Here is a 17,286-nt window from a genome sequence, read left to right on the forward strand (position 1 = left end):
TTATCTGGATTCGAATTCGGATTCACGGTAAAGCAATTAGCTGTACTACCCACCATACTGAATAAAGCGATATTTTAGACAAAAATCAAATAATTTTTTTATTTGACTAAGCATATAACCTGTTTATATTTAAACTAAAATGAGTAAATGAGATTAAATTTTATTTATATAAGTTCTAAAATTAAATATACAGCTTTTTAAAAATCATTTACTGTAATATAAGATAACATGTCTCCAAAACTGCTTTTGCGATACGATGTTGTGATATCCCTATTGCTATACGGATTGTAATGCTCTGTGCAACAAAAATTCCTTCCGCGAAGAAAGAATTAATATAATGCCACCATGTTTTTTTTTCAACTTAATTTTTAACAAAGGAGCACTTGGTAAAGCTAAGCAATTAATCACAATATAAACAAAGAAATGTAAATTTACATACAGTGCATATTTGTTTTCTTGTTAAAATTTATAAGCTACATTTACTGAATATTGTAAACCGAAATTCATCTAAATCGATTTAACAGCGTCATGTAAAAACGTGTTCTGAATATTACTATGTTTACGTTGTTTCCTAAATTAACAAAAAAATTAAAAATTCATAAATACATAAAGAATAAACTTAAAATTTACCTCGTTTTGAAAGAAGAAATGCTATTCGGATGATGAAATTCGGATATTTGCCGCCCGATTATTTGAAGTTTTATTGCAATGATCATCTGATCACCGCTTGACACATACGGTTTCGAAACATAAATTACTACTAGATGCCTTATTAGGAGTGACTTATTTCTATTAGGGGTTTTTAAGCATTCGTTAATTGTTTTTTCAGGACAATAATTAGTCAATTACATTTGGAGCACTCAAAAAAAAAAAAAAAAAAAAAAAAAAAAAAAACAGGATCTTATAGTAAATTAACAATGTTATGCAAGTAAAAACAAATTCAGTTTTAAAAGCTAATTATGGCCATAAAATGTTTACGAAGCTAGAAGAAACAGAAGAATTCATATGCTTCTAAGTAAGGCGCAAAAATAAAATATGAGAAAATAAAAGTATTAAATTATTTGACAGCAAATAAGAATGCTGCTTTAGAACTAGAAAACTAGGGATAATATATCGTGCGGAAAATAAACAATACCTTTTTAAAAAGACTGGCATATACAAAACCGTTATGCTCAGTAAAATGAAGTAAACAGAATGACTTGTGCCAGAAAAAAAATCATTATTTTTAAAAATAACTAAAAACTAACGAAAAAGTTTCCGCCAGTTTATAACTAACGCAAAAGAAAAAAAAATCATGTTTTTTTCTATAGTTATTCGAACATAAGTGAAAAGAGTCTTCGGAAATCCCTACTGTTGTTTATTTATTTATTTTTCAAAAGTATTTTTGAATTTTTTACTTTTGACCCTAGAAACATTTCTAGAGTTTGACTTAATTTGGAACTATAAACTACACTGGTGAACAAAATTAAGAGATAGAAAAAATTTTCCCACATTTCTCCTAAAATATCACTCAAAACCTCAACAATTTCGCACATATTTTGTAGCACAAAGTTGCAGTTAACAATTTACTATCTATTTTTGAATTTTTTACTATCCATTATTCCCTTTAAAGAATTCATAGTTGTATTTTTTTTATATTATTCGAACTTGTGTTCTTGATATTTTTAAAACATCAGCTATAAAGGTAGCCAATTATTACATTTTCCCAAAGCAAACAAGTTAATGTATATTGAAGAATAGATATGCATCTCTGTTATCAACTGCATATGCTGAAAAGAAATTTGTGAGTTTAGAAGATTTTGCTACGCTACCGGTCATGTTTCCAGCCGGTTGTGAAAGAGGTGTGACGAGTGCTATTCGACATTCGAAGGAAATATTGTAGAACGTATGAGAAGGTTGACAGTCTAGTCTTTCTTAATAAATTCCTGATGCAAGTTTTTGTATCTTGTTAGAATTATTTAAAACTAATGTTTGCAAGGAACACGGCTAGTAACATTGTACATGCATTTGTTGCCAGTAAGAGCTGATTTGATGTAGTCCATGAGAAGCTTATGCTGCGAAAGGGAGATCTTATCGTTCATTTGTCCAAGGACAATAAAATCTTTTGCTTGAAAATAACAATAATTAAATGTTTAATTTTACCAGTTACTAAATTTTAATGTTAAGTTGTAGTTAGTCCTATAAAGTATTTTAAATTATGATGTAAATTATATTTATAACTCACCGGATGATTCCTACGTGTTAAGGAAATAAAACTACGGAGGAATAACGAGATTATATGGATGTTTAAGGAAATTAAAAAATTTCTTTTAAAATAAAATTAATACGACGTTTTTCATCACCAAACTTCAGGCACATGAATTAGACATTAACAGCGTGATGTTTTTGAATTCAAGAGTGATACAGCGCTAATAAATAAAATATAAATATATCCATTTAGTTTAAAAAGTATAAAAAAAGAAAAATAATAAGAGCTGTTTTGATAAATTAGAATTTTTATTTGTTTCAAAAGTGTATACTACATTATTATATAAAATACAAAAACTAAATAACTAAAACATATTTTAAATAGATAAAATATATAAACTAATTAATAATATTTGAAAATTTGAAAAGCAGCTAAGGGTTAAAATTTACTAAAAGCAACATACCATTCTAAGCAAAATAGAACTAGCAAGTTCTTCAAATTCCGCTATAGTAGAAAATACACTTAGCACCAAACAGAAAAATACCATGCAAAACCTGTAAGAACAAGAAAAGTATTATTAGTTTTATGAAAATATCATATATCGAAATTAAGTTATTTCATTAAACAGAAATAACGCATATTAGATTTAATTTATAGCAGAACCGCTAAAACGCACAGCAAAGAAAAATCATTCATTTTTACAAAAAGCATAAAATTCTGTACAGAATACATGAAGGAATGAGTATGTTTTATTAAGAAAACTATTGGTGTGTTAACAAAACTGCCATAAAAATGCAGAATTTCATTAAGAAATACGTACTATACTTAAATGAATTACTTGATTCCTTAAATAATAAGTTTTGTACAAACTTGAAAATAAATCATCTTAAGGCGAGATAAACTGGCAATTTGCCAAGCCGTGTGAATGATTTAATACGATAAGTGGTGGGTAATGCGATTAGACGCAGTTTTAAACGTAACATTTTTTGTTGGTGATCTGAAAAATGGTAAATTTATTAGGTTACAGAAATTTCGGAAATAAATAAATAGAGAATAAAACCGTGGGAAAACGCATTTGCAATTAAGTTTTCGGTTTTACTTTAAAATTCAAAGACTTATAAGAACGTGGGTTTTTGCCGTGCGAAACATGAGAAGGAAAAACCAAAATTGGTTTTATAACAATTTTACAGGGAATAAACATTTAACAGAAGCATAGGTTTCGGTTTCCCACTGTTTAGAATACCGTAATAATCGTGTATTTTTATATGGGCCTCAAAATTGGCATTTTAGAATTAGATGAAAATAACGTTAAGTCACATAATGGTGATAACTTCATTTCTAGACCTTCCGCGCTCGTCAGCGTAATACACGCTTTTGTAAATTTAAGGAGCAATTAACTAATTGGTTTACGATTTATTTGATTATGGCAAAGTGTACGAGGGCTATCTGCCTAAGGGAAGGAATGCCTTCGTAGACGACTTTCTAAGGAAAACTGCCTCGTATACACGTTATGCATGAGGAAGACCACAAACACGCCCATACAGCCAGCTCATTCACCGGAGTTCAAACTCCGGGTCGAACTACCAGTGATCATATCGCTCAGCCGCTGGAGGGCCAACCAAGTAACTGAGCCTTTCTTCTCAGATGACTGCTAAAACATTTTCCAGATATTTTTATGAAATGACATGATCATCCCCATAACTTGAAAGCTTACTTTACGTGATTCATTTCAAAACTTCTTGTATAGGATGACAGCACATTTTAAACATTTGTAAGTTACATTTATTGTAAACATTAGTATAAACATAACCGTTTCAGAATATAGATAGGTTCTTACAGTGCAATCATAAATATTTACTTGAAGATAACCACTGACGTGCGTAACAGCCAAGCTGTTCACGCCCAGAAATGAAATACCCTCATATGTATAGCAGAATACGGCAGTTTTAAAGGTCCAAAAGGTTTTTTTTTTTAAAGATTTTAGATTGCAATCTAACGTTTTGCAGAAGATATTTAAATAACTTGCTAAACGCCATTAAAAAAAATTCAAATTAAAAAAATTTAAATTAAAGAATTGTAAATTATTTAAATTAGACGATTTTATATTAGTTATGTCTTTAGAAACATCTTTTATTAATTGTAATAAAACTATAAATATTCTAAAAATTACCATTCGCATGTATTATAAATTCATTATTTTAATTCAGAAGCAAATTAAAGAATATTTATATAGCTAAGAAGTACATTGATTGCTTTAATCCCTCAGATTATAATTCAATAACAGACAGATTATGTTTGAAAGATAAATTAAAACTTTCAAGTTTTATAAAGTAGCACAACTCGGAGTATTAGCTATTCACAAGGACGGGTTCAAGACATATCAGGTATTTTTGTTCCGCGAATGGCAGCACCGCTCGGTTAGGTAATCAATAACACACTGAGCAAATCTGAAAGGTAAACTGATGACCTTTTTCTTTCTCGAATGACAAAACTCTGAGAATCCGCTATGCGCAAAGCCACGTGGAAGATCAAGTTTTATGTTTTGCATAGGAACAATAATTGTCAAGGGCTGCTTCCGAATTCACGGTTTTCTCCTTTTTTTTCTTTCGTTAGTTCACGCCTCTTCCATAATCATACCTAAGTATTTCATTTACTAGGGCAAGATTTTATATATTAAAGGAAAGCACTCTATTTTCCAGGTATAGAAAAGGTTAGAAATAGTATTCGATAATTAATTGCGTAAAAGTTTATGATAATAATAATTTATGTCTTTTTACCACAAAATATAATAATTAAATCATTTCAAGTCCTATTCTTTAACAACAACAAGAAAAAAAAGCATGAATTGGTCTAAATACTACATTTCATAACAAAATCGTTTTAGTGTAAAATGTATTTATCTTCAATAACTGTAAAATATATTATCTTAAATATTACTCTGCACATATAAAATGGGTCGTGGTTTCCAGTAGCGTGTGTGAAGCAGGAAAAAAATCGTCTTGAATATAGGTTAATATGGTAATTTATATTCAGATGCATTTCAGTTAAGTTTTGTTTTGCTATCTTTTTTGAGTCTTCGACATTTATGGCTTCTTAGTTGAAACGCATTTATCAATACAAGAGCATCTGAAATTGAAGTATAACCCAATAAGCAACATTAATGCGACTTTATATTAAAATTTTTGATTTTTAAGACTTTTCTATTGAGTGCTTTATATATGACTTTATTAGTTTGTTCTTTTTTTATGTTTTTTATGTTTTTGCTACAAACACTGCTCTCATCTCTTTAACCAATCAAACGTGAGCAAACTGTCTACAGCTATAAAAACAAACTACTGCGTTTAAAATCGATTGCAATATATTTTCGCGAATAACTACATTCTTTTTACGTTAAGTGCAAAATACGGAACTCTTAACAGTTACTTTTCACGGAAATGATTTATGTTGTTAGGAAAATGTGCTATCTCAGTCCTTAAAAACTCTCGGCCAATAACAGCATTACCTTCAGGGAAAGAAGAACTATCCGCTGTAATGGCGGTCTTCCCTTGTATATTTACATATTTTTTATGGTTTTTCGACGCTGCAAAAATATCTCGTTAAAATAGAGCTGCCGGGAGTTGAGTTTTCTAGGATCTAAACGGAGTTGTATTTCAAGTATAAGGACAATCTCGCTTTATCAGACGCAGATACCTCTATGAAACGAGTGTGTTTGAGTTGCAAATGGAAGCATCTACTTCTTAAAAAATAATATAAATTTTTTGTTTATTTTCTAGCTTTTGCGCGTTGAAATTTTGAATACTGGCATGTAGATTGTGTGTTCAAGCAGGAGATAAAAATTGATGGCTCATGTTATAAAATTTTTGACATTCTTCAAATATCTGGAAAGAAACTAACCAAGACAAGTCAACAAAAGAATACCACAGATGATTTGCAATAAACTATATTGAATGTTTGTGACCTTTTTTAATCAACGAAATATATTCTGTGTTCATGTCCTTCTTGGGTATATTCCCACGTGTCTGATTTTCACAATATGTCTATTAAGTTAAGGCTAATAAATCGGTAATATAAGGGGGCAATAAATCGTCACCATCTGGATTTAGTGGTCTGAAGCTCGTGTTTCTTCTCAGTGGTACTTTAAATAGATGAGAATAGAAGTAGTAATCATATTCTATTGTGCCAGTCATAATGGAAAGGAACGTTCGTAGAGAACACTGTGAAACTGACTCGCAAGGAAACGCGTGGGAAAACAATAAAGCTTGTGCTTGCCAGGACTTAAATCTGCTCGAACTATCACTGCACACGTTCGTATCTACTCGGCCGCTGATGAATTTATTCAGTATTTGAACAGTGGGAAACTTCCTTTGTTACGACTGTCAGATTTTAAACAGCTTATGGTAAACTAAAGTGCAGTTGTCCTCACTACCTATCTTACTCACCATATTAGGCACTTAGGAACTAATTCCTTTTCTGAATTGAAATATAAACCGACAGATTTTATTTCATGAATTTTTGAAAAATACCGAACACCATAATAAGGAGTTAAGGAGATGAGAAATTCTTCAAGAACAGACTTCTAAGAATGAATTCAGAAGTTGTGTCAAGTGTGTCATAAATGTGTCAAATGATGCACATGAGTCTTCTAGAATTATTTTTAAAGTCAGGAAACTGGAAGAAATCCACATTTGCCCTCGCCGGGATTCTAATTCCAGATCTCCCGAATACGCGTTGAACGTGTTTCCAGTTATATCACGAAGGCATGTGAAAAAGAGAGAAAAACTACCCTATACAAAGCATCAGAAAAGCAAATGCAGAAGATTAAACATTAGTAATACTGTTCTTTTAAAGCTTCAGATTTTATTTAAGAGTTTAGTCTTTAAACCTTATAGATTCACTGCATGTACATAGAACATATCGTTCATGCTACTGTGTATATTTACTTAATACAAGGTGGCCTAAGATAAACCGAACCGGTCATGGAAAAGTAGAAACCAAAAAGCTTTAGTGTATTGAAAGTAGCAACAAGTGATAACATTTCGAATGCTACATAGCGATATGGACCTTTCTTATAAGATTCAGCCTCAGCGAGCTATGCCAAATATTGACCCTGAACGGCGAAAACCGCAGGAAAGGAGTAACACGACCTGAAGCTATTAAGAAAACGCAGCTGAAGAATGGCCAACCACCAGTGCGCGCACACTAAGATACCGCTGACGAAGAACACTAGACTATTCATCGTCAAGGAATATTACGCATGAGATAGATCGATCAAAGCAGCACAGGAAAAATTCCGAGTAGAATTCAAAAAAGATTCACCTGCCAGCTCGTCCATACATGAGTTCATACAGAAGCTTGAGAGAACTTGATTTGTGCTTAATAAGAAACATCACTATCGCCTGTTGTTTACTCGATCCAAACCTCTAGCTCATGAAGAACGAGGCATGGTTCTACCTTAGTGGATACAACAACTCGCAAAATATGCGATATTGGTCTGTCGGGTTATTTGATAATTTAGCTTAATTCACTGTTGAACGAATAAATTTGACATAATGAAAGTGTTCAATGCTTTTCCCTTGAGAATTCTTTCCTAAAATTCCCTTTAGTTTACCTTAGAGGCAGATGAACTCTAAATCTGCTCTGATGTAACTTTCCTGTCGTTAGCCTTCGTAGATTTTGGGTAAGGAAATATCATTTAGAAAATATTCCTTTCTAGGCTAAAATATTACAAATGAAGTGGAAAAGATGAGAAATTCATATTTACACTTCTGGAATAAATCCACGATTATATGGAAATTTACGTAAGATTTTATTGAATCAGGAATACCAAAATTTCCAGAACATAGACCTTTCAAAGGATTTTTGATAGTGTATTGACTCTTCCAAACTTTAATGATTAAAGACCATGCAGATATTGTAATTATGAAAATACATAAAATAACCGAGAATGATAAACTTCATAATTTCACTTTACTACTGATTTAAACTAAAGTAAAAGTCAATGTTCTATTACGTTGCTTTTATGGGAAAACTATACGAATTTTAAGTGGCTTATTTTTGTCAGGAAACTCCAGGTAATTTGCCCCTAACTCATAAAAACATAATGAGTATTTTATTACTAACCGAGCCTTTTACTTAGGGGAAAAATAAATTAAAAGTATTGATTAAAAAATTAGAGATATAAATAGTAACGTTTTATTAAAAATCACTCATAAATTTAGTTATTTGTAAAATCTCATAATCACGCGATGGTCAGCCTGAGACCGTGTTGAAAAGCATTTTCAGCTTGAATGTCCCCTTTGCTTAGTAATAAGCTAAAACTTTCTTCTATGACGATGGCAGTAGAAGGGGGGGCAAGATAGTCATATGTTTGACGAAAGGTTATTAAGGTAAACAAAACTGCGAACTTTTAAAGAAAAGTAGTTGTTCTGGTTTGGTTCAGTCAATTATGACAAAGAACTCAAGGGATGCCCTCGTGGATGACTTTGTAATGGAAACTGGCTGGTATACACGTTAAACACGGGGAAAACTACGAAAGCGCCTATCCAACCAGCCCATTTGTCGGAATTCGAACCCCGAACAGAACTACCTGTGTTCAGCGACTGTCGGCCGCTGGTCGGCTAAAGAAAATTGGAAGTCATAAAATGTAAAAGAAAAATGATAGCAGAGAATTTTATGAGTTTCGAACTTATTTAAAATTTATTTATAATATTTTTCTTTATAATGTATTTTCGCCCTCCTTTTCATATGCATTCGTAGTGTAATTGGTAGCATACTCGAAGCGTATTCGAGAGGTCCGGCATTCGAATATTGACTAGGGCAATGTACATTTTTCACGTTCCAGCATCGATATAACCTGATGACTTTACATCTTTTGGTAAGGATTTCTCTCTTTTTTAAGCTCGATTAATGAACGTGCGGTTAAAACCGAGAAGCACCGGTAATTCGACTACGCTCAAATCCCGAACTGGCCGAATAGGATTCCCGAACACGGTAAATACTCGAAGAAATGGTAAATACCCGAATTCCATGGCAAATACCCGAACTGGTATTCGTGGTATTTATCATGGGTAATGCGAATACGACACTTTTCTCAGAACGTTTTTTAGGAAGGAATATCTCCTCTTAGGTTACTAATCCTAATGTCCCTTGCCATAATAACAATATAACATTTCTGCATGAGAAATGATCTCTCTTCTCATTACGGCATTCGCTGTGAAGCTTCTATGAATTACAATATATTGTTCTGAATATAGGGCCATCTCACATGCACGATGAACCCCAAAATCTGATTGTATTTTACAACATAAAGACAAAGTCTTGTATATAGGAGGACCTCAAACATATGAGCTTGATAAGCTGAAAGCGTATAGAGTCCCGCTCTTTTTGGTAGCATAAATTAACGAACTCTAAAAGACTGTATGTGAAATTATCCTCAATTCTTAATGATAACAGGAGATGGGCTTAAAGAACCCTTTATTAAATCAATACAGTTGCACAGATGGTCCCACCTGGCTTACATAAAGCCAGTGCTTCTGGCTTAACTCAAAACAGATAATGAACTTAAAACATAATATAATACATTTAGTCTAACGGTTCACATGATAATTTAATGAGCAGTAAGGCTCTGACTCGTAGAATTTGGCGGAAAATAAGCCTAATACCTAGATGCACTCAGTGCCACAGTGATCTAATCGCTAGCAATTCAAAATAGCAGCGTGGCGTTCAAGCAGGCATAACATGCTCTAAAATTATCCTCCAAACCTTCCCTTAAATAGCACTTCTTTATCCTCAATTTGAATACCCGCACGTTAGCTTATTAGCATTCTGGCAAGAAAGCGTGTATGACAACGAGACTAAAAGGAATACTCCCTTCACTAAAAACTAACTATTACTAAAACTAAATAAATCCTCACAAGCGTTCGACATGAAAAATAATTAAATGAGGAAAATGCCATAGTTTGAAGTAAAATTAAGTAAATACCTTTTCTGCTAACGTAGAATTTAAGTAATTATATTAATATATTTTTTAGTAATTAGATAACATTGATATTAGAACGCATGTAAGATAGGTATAGCTTCCAGAAAGTTATATGAATGAAAACAACAGTCTTATATTCGGGTCAATAAAAAGAGGTAGCGTTTTTGAAGCGAGATGTTTAGTGATACAACCTTTCTTACCATAGTTAATCGGCAATACCGTGTGCTTTAACGTATAAAAAATAAGCAAAACGTTGCTATGCGTATGAAATAAAACTACCAAAGATAGATATTGTAAACACGTTTATGCTCCAAATCTGACATGAAGTAAATTTATTGATAGTCCATGTCAAACTATAGATCCAGGCAATTTTTCTTCCAATTAATTACGGAAAAACAAACTCTTGTGGCATCCCTATTTGCTATATTGCAAAATATTCCGTCGAATATCCGAAATTCTGAAAGATACTCCACTGAATTCGAAAAATCCCTTTATGTAGTTATACCAATATTGGGGCTCTCAAAACGCAAATGCGAATCATTTGCATTTAGATGCAAACAAGACTGTGGGTAATAAATGAATATAAACTCCGTTTACATTCTCAGTCTCAGTTAAGGAAGGCAAGCAGAAAGTATCTGAGATTGATTCGGCTCACTGTAAGTTTCCAGCTGGCGTATGGTAAGTAGTAAGAAAAGATAATATTTTTACTGTCAACTAGGAAAAGTTTTTATTTGCTTTGTACTAGATGGTAGGTAGTGTACCCATTTATGATTGTCGTTTGAACACAAAAGTAAGAAACTTGTTAAATTAAGTAGTTTTCTGATTTCAATTACATTTAATATTTCATATCTGAGATTCTAATACCAATGTTTCCCGAATATCTATGTTTAAGCCACATTCTACAAACATGCATTGTTAAAGTTATAATCAGAATTTTCAAGTCAGTCCTTTGCGGATCAAAAATATAATTAGGGCTGGACATAAATATAGCTCTTTTTAAAATTAAAAAGCGAAATATTGCAAAATTTAGTTTTTATGACACAGAACATAATGTTCCCACAGATACTGGTATGCACTTACAGATACTGGTATGCAGTCATAAAACAGTGTCTTTTAAATCTTCACGTTGACACACTACATATAGCAATGTTGCGTTTTCTGAAGTTAAGAATCCCACGCATTACTTAACTATGTCTAATATTCTTAATTTAACCGACGGAGCGCTGTTCTATTTCTCTACGATCTGCATGCATCCTCGTATATCTTCTTGAAACCATGTATCTTTTCATTTACCAATTTCAAGGCGAGGAAAGTTTCTGTTCAGTTTTATAACATTTCTCTTAAATGTTTCTCAGTAACTATAGGGGGATTTACCATACTCGAATAATTTTAAGCATTTTTTTTTGGCTAATGTTTTGCGCTCTATGAGAAACTTTGTAATTAGAGGTACACTGCGAAAAAAAAATGGGAGACAGTTCTGTATTTCCCTTTCTACTGGGCCGATTGACGAAATCCAACTTGCGTTTGCATTTCTCGAAAGGGCGACTTAGAACATGTATTAGATTTATATACAGCACTTATGGATATTTTGACACAAAATTGGACGTTTCTGAAATGACATGCCAATTTGTTTCCATATTTCGATTCTACGATTCAAATTATGTGAAACTGCCAAGTTTTGTGAAAATCGCACGAGTAGTTTTTAAAAAATTAGCTCTAAAAAAATTAGGTCCTCAATGTTAATTGAATCTGATATATATTTATTAATATCTCTTTTTAATTCCTTGCACGAAATAAAAAGGTAGTATTGTAATCGCGAAAAGTTTCAAGCATCACATTTCAAGGAAAATATCCATTTTGACCGCTATCGAATGCAATTTAACGATGTTTTTGCATCACATCTGTAAGTAAGAACAGAATAAAAGACTCTTTCCCTCCCAAAACAAAACTGATTTAAAATTAATTCTAAAGAGAATTTTCGTGGCGTCTGTCCGTACGTACGTACATATCTCGCATAACTCAAAAACGAGTATCCTCAGAACGTTGAAATTTTGTATATAGGACAGCTATAACATGTAGATGTGCATCTCGCATTTTGGTTGCAATCGGCCGCACCAAACGTATATAAATATATTTATATATATTTCCACTTTGTTACCCGGCTCAGTGATCTCAGTTTCTTTACTCTTATATGTTTGTAAATTGTACATTTTTTTGCTTTAAAAATGATTTAATTATGTTGTTCTTATATTCCGGTTAAGGGTTTTATGCCTTTAGTAAATCTGCATACAATATTTGTAGAGTTATCAGCAATTTAAAAGTTGTTTAAGTGCGGCTAAGCCTATAAGTTTTGCGATGACGGCCATATTTGTTTACATTTTAAACTTGGCTGAATAGCGGATTTGTTGCCAATCTACAGAAAGTAAGCTTCGCAACAAGATAACGCTTTTTTATTATTGCGAATTAAATCATACTTAATCCATCCTGGAATTTATTTGAGGAAATAAGTGTTTAAGATTTATTTCGTAATTTTTAATATAGATATGTGGAGTTTTTATGTATTTTTGCCTTGTCAAGAAGGGAGAACTGAATTTATTGAATGAGAAATACTGAATCGTCTGTGAAAAACTGTTTCTTTTTTTTATTTTGTCTGCGTAATTTCTTTTATACATCGTTTTAGATTTATTATAGTATTTGAATAGAATATGTGGCAAAGATTAGATAATTCTTCAAATGATATAAAGTTTGTGCATTCATAGGTATCATATGAACGAAATGTAATGCTGTTAAGTGAATCTAGCGCCAGAGTGTCGCTATGGTAAATAAATGTATTGAATTTTAAAGAGTTCATTTATTCTGTTGTGGTTTATGCGCTATCGACGAAGTAGATTTAATTCAATCCAATAAGTATAAATGAAATGCAAGCAAAATTCCATATAATTTAATATTCCGTACAAGAAAGTCATGTGGTGTACACATCAAATTTTTTTACTAAACTTACTTGATTCATTCTTCCAGAATTCGAAATTTAGGCTTAATTCAAACATAATTCGCCCATTTTTAATTATTTATTATTAAAATTATTTAAAAGTATTTTTTATAAATTTTTCGAAAAAGCTTTTGTATTATATAACCTACAAAATTTTAAAATCATCTTAGATGATGTATTTCTAGGCACATCTGCAAAAAATTAGTTTTTTATTGACAATTTTCTAAGATAAACGTGAATTTACATATTGGAGCGTTTTGAAATTTGGCACCTTTTTTTTGAGCGATAACATAATAACGCCAAACGATAATACGCACTTTGTTAGAATTACTTGAAATTATGAAGGATGACGGTTTTCCCTCTTGTTTACAATAAAAAAAATAAGAGGAAAATGGGTTGCTTTAAATTAAAAAGTTCGCGAAGTAATAAATTATTCTTGGCCAAAACTGAAAAAAGTACTCCAAAATAAATTTTTGAATTTCTCCATAAATTTCGCACCAAAGTTTACAAAATTTAAGATATGAGCATAATTTGAGTTGTAGAATCGAAACAGGAACTGTCCCTTTTTTTAATGTCTTAGCTCAATACATAAGAAAATAACGGTAGTAGCTAACTTTTACTATCATTTTGCATAACTAATGTGAAAAATTCTGATGTAATTCACTGATTTTTTATGTATCGTTGTAAAAAAGTCTCATATGTGATGAATATAGTATGTAGTAATTATCCTCAACATAAAGGCTAAGAGAAGTATAGGTGTATATGCATAGAAAAATCAATTTTTAACAAATATTTACGTACATTCATGAAATATATATCAGAAAAATAGCTCAATCAGGTATCACGTTACTACGGTACTTAAGATATTGATAAAAATATCAAAAATTCTTTCAAAGTAACTTAATAAAACACATTATTTTCCAGTTGTTATTCAGCAATTCTTCTTTATAATTTATGCTACATCTTTCCGCTTTTATTGCTTGGAAAGGTTTTGGTGACATCATAATTAATGTAGAAAATATATGTCATGATAGAATTTCATATCTTTTCCAAAAAATAAATGAATTTTCTCAAGTATTTTTAAAAAGAAGCACACGGAAATAATTTCATAGGTAATTACTTGTCATGTAAGCGTTTCTATATTTTAAGCTAGGATAAATGAATCAAGCTGCTTAGAAATATTTTAAACTTAAGTTGATGAATAGGTCTTGCAGTGCGAAAGACATGCAAATTAGGCTATCATTTTCTCGAAGAAATACTGCACTGAAAAGAGAGGTAACACGAAATAAACGAAATGGAGTGGATGTGGAGTTCATAGCCCTCGATGAAATGGTAAAGCGTTTAATCTTCAGGCTCTAGTACTGAATTGAAAATTAGGAATATTAAGCTGAAGTCAAATTTTAGTCGGATAATTTAGATGTTTAATTAAAAACTCAAAACTCTTTTTTTAATTAGAAGGTGAATGTTTTCGGTACTTGAATTTCGATTTAACAAGTTTTGTTGCTCAGTTTGCTTTACGGAAGAAAATCAAATGAAATGTTTACTACCCTGTAAACATCTCCAATACCGTTATTTATCAATATTTCGCCCTTTTTTGCTTTTATGTATACTTTGAGAAATAAAAAAAAAATACTTTTAAATAAATAAGTTACACGAATTTCTTTAGTTCTTAGGATTCAGAAATTACGAAAGATTTAAGGTTAAAAAATTAGATAATAAAAAGTAATTTATCATTCAAAATTCAACGAAGAATTTATTTTCTTTTCATACATAAAAATTTAATTTTTAAATATCCTTTTAACAACATTTAAGAATAAATAGGTATAAAATACACTATGCTTAAATGATTCTAAAGAGTATATTTTAAACATTGTAACGGGTTAAGACAGATTAGAAACATTTCCAAACTTTCTTCGCTGGAAGTTATATTTCACTGTTTAGACAGTTGGTGGCTTTTATAAAATTCTGTGCAGCTAAATTTAATGATCGTGAATATGAATAAATATCCGGAAAGAGCAAAAATTTATTCTGCGAATATTTTTGTCATTTCAGAAACTATTTTGGCTCATTAAAAAGAAAAAAAAAATGTTTCGAATATTTTAAGTAGTTGAAACAGAGACTATCGAAAATATTACCATGTCTAAAAAAGGAGAATATTTTGTGAGTTTTAAGAATTCAAAAGTAAAAACATTCGCAATTTTTTTATTTCTGAAAAATAGAGAATCTTTATTCTTTTTGAAGAATAAGGGTTCTGTAATATTCTCTAAGGTGAGAATGCAGAGTGTTTTCACTTACTTAAAAAGGGATTACATCGAACAATATGTTTTAAACTTTGCAAAAGTATGACTATTTTATAATACTAGAATACGAAAATAAAAATATCGTACAAATATCTGAGTTGCTTGAAGGAACTAGAATATTAATAAATCTCTTTTGTTCTTTGAAGGTGACAGATTATTGTAGACTACTTACAGAACATTTTTCTCCTCTAAGTGTATACGAAACAGAGTAGAATATTTTCGCTTCTCTTGAAACAGAGAAATTTGTAAAATGATTTTACTCCTGGAAGAAGAACTTATGTTAAATTCTGTGAAAATATGTAACGTATTTGTCTAAAACTAATATCATCCCTATGAATTTTGCCTAATGCTTTAAGTTGGCATGCTTCGTTTAATTTCTATTCAGTACTTTGTTTTCAAATCTTAAACATGGCGTAAAATTTATATAATTAAAAACAACTACATGAAATTGGATAAATGTGTCATATTGTTTTAATTTCACTTACACGACAACATTAGAAGTATATGATAGCTAAGCTGTAAAGCCTTTATATTGCAGAGACATTAGGATTAATTGGAAAAGACGGAGACATGAAAAATTAGCAAACGCCTTCGCCGGGAATCGAACCACGGACCTCTGGAATACCGGCCCAGCGTGCAGAACCACTACACCACGAAGGCACGCTAAGAAAGGGGAGAAATATCTTACGTACACCCCTTTTTAAAGGGCGACTGGGGTTTTTAGGGGATCCATTCGCCAAATCCTGGGTGTGGAAAGTCATCATCCACAACCCTTTTAGTTAGGGCGTCACTATAGAGACATTAAGTTAATTGGAAGCAGGCAAAATGAAAAATTACCAAACGCCTTCGCCGGGAATCGAACCACGGACCTTTGGAATACCGGCCCAGCGTGCAGAATCACTACACTACGAAGGCACGGTATTTCTACCGTGGAGAAATACTACCTTATAATATATGAAGCACGATATGGTGTTCGGCAAGACTTTGATTCCAGAAGTAGTATTACGTGCAGACATATTATATATCTCGGATATTATTATAAGGAATACGTCTTATTACTCTCTCAGATAGCGGAAATGAGCGAATATCACGAGTCTATCCCCATCGTTGAGTTGTTCAAGCATAGCACTCAATTTTGGATGTAAATCTCCAGGCGCAGTATCGGGGAATGGGACATTAAACTCTCTGAATGACTTTACATTCTCTCCAATAAAGCATAAACTAGTAACTCATAAAGCTTACATTTCATTAACATTTGCAGCCGAGCGAATAATTTATGCACATTTTATGTTGTGGAGTGCTATAATTTCGTCACTCTTTGGATGGAATGCGGGCTATTATGTTTAATTATTTGAAAGTATATGTATTTTCTCTTTCTTGTTAAATATTTGCTCACTTTTGTATTCAAATTTTATCTCGGAAAAAATGAAGTAAATGGTTTAGTTTATGCATGACGAGACCAGACATTAATAAGATTCTTTCACATATAATTTAAAATAGCAACTCATTCAAAACATGATAACATTTTGAACACCATTATCTCCATTGCTAGAGCACCGAAAGCGCATACTAGATCTTCGATGTGCCTCCCTAGCATCGCACAGAACCAGCTCAGCGCATTGTCAGAATAAATCTTGAAACGTACGTACTAGTCACTACTTCTGCTAGTCGTATCTCAGCAATGTGAGCGCTAGCTAACCGGTGTATTTTACTGATGAAATATGACTTCCGCCCAAATCATCCTAGTTTCTATCCAGATATTCTCTGCCTTCTAGGTGTCCCAACCGCTTCTTAGGACTGCGAGCTCTGCAAGTACCTATTAAGAGATGTA

General features: G+C 31.8%; 1 protein-coding gene across 6 annotated transcripts in view; it reads right to left on the reverse strand.

The window, feature by feature from the left end:
* LOC118195250 (potassium voltage-gated channel subfamily KQT member 1-like) overlaps positions 1-17,286 on the reverse strand; it is a 383,599-nt gene that overhangs the window by 95,170 nt on the left and 271,143 nt on the right. For all 6 annotated transcript variants that reach the window (XM_085814315.1, XM_085814313.1, XM_085814323.1 and 3 more), the window contains exon 2: positions 2,652-2,742. In XM_085814315.1, coding sequence (XP_085670441.1) covers positions 2,652-2,742 — 91 coding nt within the window. The remainder of the gene's footprint in view (positions 1-2,651; positions 2,743-17,286) is intronic.

The sequence above is a fragment of the Stegodyphus dumicola genome, chromosome 1 (assembly GCF_044657685.1).
Source record: "Stegodyphus dumicola isolate Sdum_Otavi_A_Nest chromosome 1, ASM4465768v1".
Taxonomy (NCBI): Eukaryota; Metazoa; Arthropoda; class Arachnida; order Araneae; family Eresidae; genus Stegodyphus; species Stegodyphus dumicola.